Source organism: Triplophysa rosa, linkage group LG2, assembly GCF_024868665.1.
Source record: "Triplophysa rosa linkage group LG2, Trosa_1v2, whole genome shotgun sequence".
Taxonomy (NCBI): Eukaryota; Metazoa; Chordata; class Actinopteri; order Cypriniformes; family Nemacheilidae; genus Triplophysa; species Triplophysa rosa.
The window spans coordinates 35,602,703-35,612,135 of NC_079891.1; the positions used below are offsets into that span (position 1 = coordinate 35,602,703).

Here is a 9,433-nt window from a genome sequence, read left to right on the forward strand (position 1 = left end):
AGAGGTTTAGAACAGAAAACAGACACATTTTCTCTTGTGCTGTATCTCCAGCTATGGGACAGCTCATTAATAATCTCAGCCAATCAGATTCATTATAGAGGAAATGATCCAATCAGAGTGAGGCAGCACAGCAGGTTAATCTAATGAGATAGAGACATTACAACTGAATACAGGAAGTTCCACATCTCACACACACGTGTCATAGAGTCAGCAGAGGACTGTAAGTCTGTTATAATAATCAGAATCTTTTCATCAGGACGTCATTGTGATTGTTTGAACACAAAAACACACACACATATGACGTGTGAGGACTAGAAGTCAAATCTTTAGTAACACACACAGGCTACACAATCACTTTTTGTAACTTATATGCTGTTGTCACACAAAATGTTCAAAACCTGATTTGTGTGACACCACACGTGAGCTGTGGGTGATGTAAACATGCACCTTTTTTACTGTCGTTTCAAACAGACAAGGAATAAACACAAACACAGCACAAACATTTCACAATGAACTTCTTCAACTGTTGGTTTTAGATGTTGTGTCATTTTATGAACTGTATTAATTAGCAAATACTGTGTTTACTATTTATTTTCAATATTACACTTCACTATTTACTATAGTAAACTGTAGTATACAGTAATGTATCGTAGTGTAGTATTTATGCTACAGTCTAATGTAAATATACTACAGTATTCTGCATTATCACAGTACTATAGTGAACTGATCCAATATTGTAGTAATACTGTAGTACGCGCAGATATTTATTATAGCAGGGATCAAAAACAAAATAATATCTAGGAATTTCACTATAGTATATACTAAAGTATACTACAGCATGTTTTCTTGTGGACTCCTTCACTTTCACCATAAAAAAAGTTTTCAAGTGTATTTAGTGTTTCATAGCTTTAAACTATTTAAAATATTTGACTTTGTCATTAAAATATCACTTCAATCTTTAAATTCAGAATCTACCAAGTAAAGGAATAAAGTTTATCTGACAACAATCTCTCTCTCCCTCTCTCTCTGTGTGTGTGTGTGTGTGTGTGTGTGTGTGTGTGTGCGTGCGTGCGTGCGTGCGTGCGTGCGTGCGTGTGTGTGTGTGTCCAGATCCAAACACACAGGCTGATATACACAGCTGCTGTCAGGACAGGTGTGACGTTGTAAACTGAACACAATGACACATTCAGGGCTGAAACTGATCCAGTATCAGTGTTTACGTTCAGAGCTTAACGTGGGATGCTGGAGGAACCCGAAAGCCCGGACGCTTAAATACATGTGAATGACACGAATACTACATGTGTGAAGTAAATCACTCCATTTCTTGTTCATAATTATACCAGCAAACAGAGTCACAGAATCACTGTCTGCTAATCCAAATACAGCGAGAGAAGAAACGAGCTGCTGTCTGTCGCCATCTGGTGTTGAGATATAAGAACTGCAGTATTTAATTAACAGGAAACGACGTGTCACCGATCCTATAACTTTCTTACAAATGCCCCCGGTCCTATTTTTAACAAATCATTAGTAAATTTGTTTGTATAATTACTTTTCAAAATATTAAAATGACGGCTGTCCATTTAAAGCGATACTTAGATGAATGAATGAATTATGATAAGTAAGGCATTTAACGCAATCACCCTGTCCCAGATCTACATATAGCTTCATCATCTGTCATTTTAAAAAGTTGACTGAAGAAGAAAATGACGCATGACAACAACAGTGCGCGACGAAGCTTATAGAATGCAGTCAGAATGTCCCTAAACTTGAGGGCAAAAATGCCTCGTTTGAGTTTTGTCTCATATTTTCATCCACAATAATGTCGTTTTTGCTCAGTTTTGCCAACGAAATTATAAAAACAAAGCAAAACTGTCTCTGAGCAACACACACAGTGACGTTTCATTTTTGAATATTGAATCAAACGAACGAACGAACGAAGGAATCATAACGACATTTACCGCCACCTACTGGCAGTTTTAGTTTCTTATTTAGAGCGTAAATTTATAAAATAATAATCATTTCATATTTACATTTGAATTAAAAACATGAAGAATAGTCCACCCCCCACAAAACCACTCATCATTTACTTATCCTCATGTCCAAATGTTTGTGTAATACCTACTTTTTATTACTATATTACTTTTTGTAGCGTCTCTTTACATAATCATTCTTTTGGGGGTAATATTTCAGCCTAACTTGATGTGTGAATAATTCGTGATTATTAATCGCCATATCATGTAATTAATTGGATAAAACATTTTGATCGCTTGACAGCCCTAATTAAAATGTGTTTCATGTCTATAATGAAGCGAGAGCAGTCTGAGGAAAAGATAGAAGGAAACAGGTTTAAACAGAAAAGACACAAAGAAAATAAGGCATCAAAATCTTCATGAAATACAGACAACTTTATTCTAATTTAGCTTTAAAAGAAGAACAAATTAAAGAAGAAAGGAAAAGACATACATTTACATCAATTTCAGCACAGAAATCAAATTCAACATGGGTTTTCTGGATTTTAGGTCATGTCTGCTAGTTTTAACACTGTATGTTAGTGTTCTCCTAAAAATAGACAAAACTAACTTGAACTTTAATTCATACTAAAAACACTAAGGACTCATCTTGCACAACACAGAATTTACTTTGATTCTCAACAAAATTCTCTCTAGATTGCCATCACTCAGGTTTGTTTAAGATTCATTGACAGCATGTGTTATAGTTCAATAACCACAGAAAATCATTTCAGCTCATAGACTTCTTTTCGTAAGTGATATTAAACCTGACAAATCCAGGAGCTAAAAGCAAAAAAAAAAGATAAAGCTAAATATGATCTAAGTCACACACTCCATTCACAGCTGTGTTCTGAAGTGCAACTAACAAACTTAAAATCATTAAATCCACAGGAAGAGATTTTCAGAGACTCTCTCTCTCTCTCACACACACACACACACACACACACACACACTACACCAGACTGAGAACATTCAGGGTTTGGGCAGAAATGCCGTGATGCCAGTCTCTGAGTTTATGATATTTCGGTCCGACCTTAGGGTTAATCTTCATTACCCTGTTCACCAAACACAAGAAAAGAGAAAGAGAGAGAAACAGACGAGAAGAGAATGTGTTGAGACCATCATTACAGACACAACACAAGCATTACACTTGATGTCTGATGCTAAAACTTCGTCTGAAAGCGTAATGACGTCCTTCACTGTCAACAGCACAACAACAACACGACATCCAAACAACAACACAATCTCATCTGACTGATCACACAGCAATGCCAGACCACACAAAACACCAAATCTACACAAACAGCCAGAACATGCTATGAGCAACAGGACAACACGCTTTCAATCGCAATCCACATGACCGTACATGAAACATCACACGTGACCCTGGACCACAGAAAGGGTCCTTTTTTAATTAAGATTTATACATCACATGAAAGCTGAATAAATAAGCTTTCCAGTGATTTGTGGTTTGTTAGCACAATATTTGGTCGAGATAGAACTACGGAAAACTATGGAATCTGAGGGTGCAAAAAAAATCAAAATATTGAGAAATACGCTGCAGTGTGCACTCCAGGCCAGTGGATGGCGATGTTGTTGCGTAAAGAAACAGGACGTGCCTTGGCGCACACACACATCCACAGTTATAAGCCAAAAGTGCTTTTTAATACCGTCGGTCGACGTATATGTGTGTTTAAAGTCTGGCGAAGTAATGGAAGCCGCCATATTGTTTTGGCTATACTCGCATGCCTGAGCGCATAAAATACGCATGCACGTGACGTTATCATTTTCTGAAAGTTCCGTCTTGCAGTTTACATGTATAGTACAATGCAATGTAAGTCGCTTTGGATAAAAGCGTCTGCCAAATGCGTAAATGTAAACGAAAACGGCGGCGTTTTCAAAAAGTTGAGACCCGTTTGCAAAAGTTTGCGTTTCCAGTCCCCCAAAACGCCATTTCCGTCTAAACAAAATGGCAAAACGCATAAAAAGTTTTACGTTTTCGATTGAAAACGGCGCGGTATAAACGGCAGCTTTACGTAGATACCAAACCAGAGTGGCTAATTCTCAAAGAGCGGCAGAAGCGAGTGACGTTTGTAGGCGAGCGATTTTGCTGCATCCACTCAGAAAAATACCGTTTTGATATATTTATGGTAGGAAATTTACCAAATATCTTCATGGAACATGCTCTTTACTTAATATCTTAATGATTTTTGGCATAAAAGAAAAATGGATACGTTTGACCTGTACAATGTTTTTTTGGCTTTTGACACAAATATTCCCGTGCTACTTAAAGGGGTGGTGCAACGGTGTGTCATGCATTCTGACTTCTTTACAATGTTAAACGTGCTGTCTTCTCATGCTTAACATGGTCAACTTGTCAAAAAACGAGTTGGGCGTATGACGTAGTATTTCTGTGCTCGATACACTCCTCCAGCGATCGGACAGGTTTCGGAAAGTTTTTTTCGAACATATAAAACTGTTTCATAACAACCTTTCTTAGTCCCTTATTGGACAATTCTCCCGGAAAAGCACGCGGCAGCAAGGAGAGCAGGAGAAGGAGCATGCGCAGACGTCACTTGTGTGCAGGAGAGAGAGAGAGAAGTTCAGGTGTTTGTTTGCTCACTGCATTCGGGGGATGAATGTTATATAAACGGTGGGTATAACGCTGGATTTAGAGATCGTTTGAAACTGATATATGGAGCCGTCCCAGCGTTAAAAGATGGTGGACATGAACCGCATACTGATGTCTGTGTTTTGTTGGCAATGGGTGTGCACGTGCTTCAGTTCAGCCTACCCTTCCCCCGGCACGCGCCGTATGCTTTCGGAAATAATCGTACAGCTGTATCTATCTTTTATAAATGTGATCAAACCATAAACTCTTCGTAGATACGAAGTATGCAATACTACTCTATAGGTACTCAAGTTATGAGATTGGCAGAAACCGCGTGTGTTAGGGCCGCTTTAAAGGCTGGAACACACTACAATTTTGCCCAGATTTTCAGTCTGGACTAGATTTGATCACATAGTGTGTGATGACCTGTTTTTCTCTGCAAACTTTAAAAAAGTCTGAAAGTCAAATTCTTTTTAATCTGTGCAGATTTTAAAACTGGTGTAGTGTATTTCAGCCTTAAAACTGGTTTTGTGGTCCAGGGTCACATATGTGTTCTGTGATCGTATTTGACTCTATAAAGATCACACGAATCATTTATTATGATTTCATGGCAGAAATAATAACCGCGACTTGTATTTGTAATTGTATGTCAAGGGAAGATTTAGTGTACCATGCTATGAGCTCTCACTAACAATGACTTTAAGTGCAAAAACTGTTCAATTCAATTCAATTGACATTTATTTGTATAGCACTTTTCACAATGCACATCACTTCAGAGCAGATTAAGATCTAAGAAAATTAATATGTCATCACACAACAAACCATTCAGTGTGAGAGAGACCACCAGAGCAACTCTTCTGCACAAACATAACACAAAATAACAGGCCATGGAACACAAAAGTCACACAAAAACCCTTCAACAACACAGGGAGCAACGCATTAGAGAACACACACACACACACATCAAAAAAGACAGACAGAGAGCAGAAAAACTCACTTTGTTGTTTTGGTAGATTCAGTCCCTTCTGGCCGATCTGTGAACAAGAAAGAAATCTACATGATTCATGCACTGAACATGATACAAGTGTAATGAAACTCAATATACTAATATATGAAACGTCACATAATCAGGAGAATTGACCTTTCTGAGGCATCTCCTAAATTGTGACTGTGAGCACAGCCTGTGATGCACTGAAGTGAAGTTTCTCACCAGATTCAGTGCCAGTGATCTGTGCCAGGATTCTGAAGGATCGGGACTGGGACGTTCCGGTTCGAGGATGCCAGTCCTCTGTGTCCTCCATGATGCGTTTTCTGCTGGCATCACCGTGAGTTGCAACATGATAAAACTCGATGTCCGTCTCTGTGATGGGCTTGCGAGGAGGTCTACACAAACACACACAATCTATTTATGACCAATGTATTTATGTTGCGTTTCAGAAGTCTTCAACCTTCATCAGATCATAAAGAGACTAAAACTGAGTGACCCACAACATCTTCATGTATTTTCATTTTATGATGCTTTCAAAGCAAACATATTCACATCATCTATGACGTCACATTTAACTCTGCTGTCATACAGTCAGTACGATTTGAATGTTGGAGAAATTGTGAATTGCCAAGTTTTGACATTAAGACCCACTTTCATCCATAGTACATTATAAGGTCTTCATTTTTATTGGTTTGTTTTGTGCTGCTAACACATCATCTATAGACACCACACAACATATCTGAATCATTGAGTGAGTCCCTCTTTACCTGCTAACCGATGGTTTTCTGAAAGACCGAAGGAAAGAATAGAGGACAGAAAATCAATCAAAACATGCGATGTGTAGAGAATTTCAGATCTAACGTCACACGTCACAGATTCTGTACTCACTTTAACACAGCCGGAGGTCCACTAAGAAAAATAAAATCAAACATTGCAGTTATATAACGTTTTTTGGATGTATTAAACATCATTAAATATACTGTGTTTCTACGTATTTTCTTACAAACATGTCTCTCATGTTAACACCATAGTTTTAGTTTTGACACATTTAAATATGAATGTCTGTGCATTATAGCTAACAAAATGTATGACACTACTGTTCCGCAGAGTTATTATAGTTTTGATTTTTGTTTTATACAAATTTTAAATTAGCTTTTATTTTTAGATGTTTAGTTTTTGTGTTCATTTTAGTTAACGTTTTAGCAATTTTGGTATATGCTTTTGTCATTTTATAATTTATTGGTTTATTTTTAATGTTGTTATATAAGATTAATTCATTTTTATTTTAGTTTATTTTGATAATTTTACCGCTTTAAACTTGCTTCAGTTTATTTTTGAAGCAACATTAAAACTTTTTCCTTGAGTAAAGTTTTTACAATAATTTTAATATTTCAATATTTTCTTTTCTTTCAATGAACAGGAACATTTTCAAAGTTTTAATTTTAGTAAACTAAAATAACCTTGCTGTTCCGCTAACATTTCACAAGCAGTTTAACAAAATCTTATTTGTGTAGCATTTAAAACACAAACAATTTTTTTTATGTTTCGGTTGAAATGCTCGTCCTTAACACTTGGTTTGATCTTTTTTGACGCTTATACATTTTTAAACATCTAAAATCTTTTTTTGAAGTTGTAGTGTTTAGCTCTTTGAACACATACACAATGATGTACTGTATTTGACCACTAGGTGGTGCTGATGTATATGAAGACAATAACATCCAACAGAGCTCAAGGTCTTTTCAGATGAACATCATCAATCAATGGATCTCTTCAAGATGAAGTTTGTGAGACTCTCTACACTGACACACAACACATTCACAATCTGTCAATAAACGATCACAAACTGCAGTGTATCTACAGAAAAGCACAACACACTCATGCAACGAAAAAAGACACAATTCACCACAAACCCAGAGTACTGCTACAGATCATCTACTGTACTAACCAAAATGTATTTATTCTCAATGGTTATTCTTATTACTGTCAATCAAAATGTTTGACTGTATTATAGCAAAAAAGGATACCTTTTCCATTACAGTAATAAGAAACGAATACGCATAAGAAAATGTTAATTTTTTGCAGATAATGTCATAATCTTACTAGTACTTAAAATATTCGTCTTTTTTTCTTTTGATGAATAAAAGTTCCTGAAAGGCTTCTTAACAATCCTAAATCCGTTTAATTTCATTCAAAATAAGATTATGACCATTCTAAGCAAATATAACACAATTCAAAGCACAACACAAATGAAACACACACACACACACACACTGAAAAGATCATCAAGTAATGTGGTACTGACTTTATGGCCGGATTCACCTGCTGAAAAGCCTAAAGATTAAAAACACACATTAAATGAAGAGATTCTCCACAAATCATCTCAACACGGATGTCCTGATCAAACCCCTCTGAGAAAGACCAACACAAACAATTCAAATATCGAAATGACAACATGCCGTACACACTGAAGACAGACAAAATCATTTACGACAATTCCAACACAAAGCTGATCTAGAAACCACACACACATAACCACAAAGACAAAGCTTTCCAACAAAACAATACGAGGATGACACAAATGAGCACACATGCCATCACATTAAACTGGAATACGGTTGTTTGAATATTAGATTTGCCTGCAACAGCACAGAATCAGAGCTGGACTTGATTTGTGTTTTTAACGTACAGCTGGATGAGAATAATGGCATTCTCACAGCAGATAACATCAACATCAGCATTTGGTTTTCATCACTTATTCCACTTTCAAGTTGTTTTTGACTGCATTAAGTTGCATGAGGGATCTGTTAAGCACAAGAGGGATCTCAAACACACACACACACACACACTAGCATACTGCATACGCTGATAAACATATTAATTTCAAAGAGTTGTAGGCTATGTGTCACATTTTGGAAACTGTGATATGTCACCCACACTGCAAATGTGCCGACTGTGCACACTGAGTACCCAATGTTCCAAACACATTCACAAAACATCTACACACAACATTTAACGAGAAACACAACGGCTTTATAGAGTGATTTAACTCCAACATGTGCCAGAGTCTGACAACATACACACAACACATCCAACACACCATCCTATCTGTGTGTGTGTGTGTGTGTGTGTGTGTGCGTGCGTGCGTGTGTGTGTGTGTGTGTGTGTGTGTGTGTGTGAATTACACACAGCTCTTCTGCCTAATAATGTCAATCAGCACTTTGAAACAAGCATTAAAATATGAACCCGGGTTATGGGTGGGCGGGACAATATCCAAAGGAGAACCCTTAGATACACACACCAGATACTATTACACACGTCTAAATATACACACACACACACACACACACACACACACATCAGAATCAGTGAGACGTGCTTCTAAATGAACATCGTGTGATGAATCGCACACACACACACAGACACACACACGCACACGTACAGACAGACGCACACACACACACACACACACACACACACACACACACACACACACCACATCAGAATCAAGTGAGACGTGCTTCTAAATGAACATCGTGTGGAATCACACACACACGCACACACACACAGACACACACACGCACACGTACAACAGACGCGCACACACACACACACACAGACACGGCACACCACGCACACGCACACACACACACACACACAGACACGCGCACTGCACACGCGCGCAGCTGACACAACAACACACGTCACACACACACACACCACACACACGCACACGACACACACACACACACGCGCGCACACCACACACACACAGACAGACACACCGCGCACACACACACACACACACACACACACAACACAGCCCAC

The 9,433-nt window shown here is 37.8% G+C and overlaps 1 protein-coding gene across 6 annotated transcripts in view; it reads right to left on the reverse strand.

Annotated features, from left to right (window-relative positions):
* pdlim5a (PDZ and LIM domain 5a) overlaps nucleotides 1-9,433 on the reverse strand; it is a 39,925-nt gene that overhangs the window by 5,318 nt on the left and 25,174 nt on the right. For 4 of the 6 annotated variants that reach the window (XM_057322875.1, XM_057322883.1, XM_057322898.1 and 1 more), the window contains 2 exons: nucleotides 5,831-6,003; nucleotides 5,618-5,654 (listed from right to left, as the gene is read on the reverse strand). In XM_057322875.1, coding sequence (XP_057178858.1) covers nucleotides 5,618-5,654; nucleotides 5,831-6,003 — 210 coding nt within the window. Of the gene's footprint in view, nucleotides 1-5,617; nucleotides 5,655-5,830; nucleotides 6,004-6,375; nucleotides 6,394-6,496; nucleotides 6,518-7,910; nucleotides 7,940-9,433 lie in introns of all 6 variants that reach the window. The other 2 variants (XM_057322906.1, XM_057322915.1) reach the window with 2 other exon arrangements.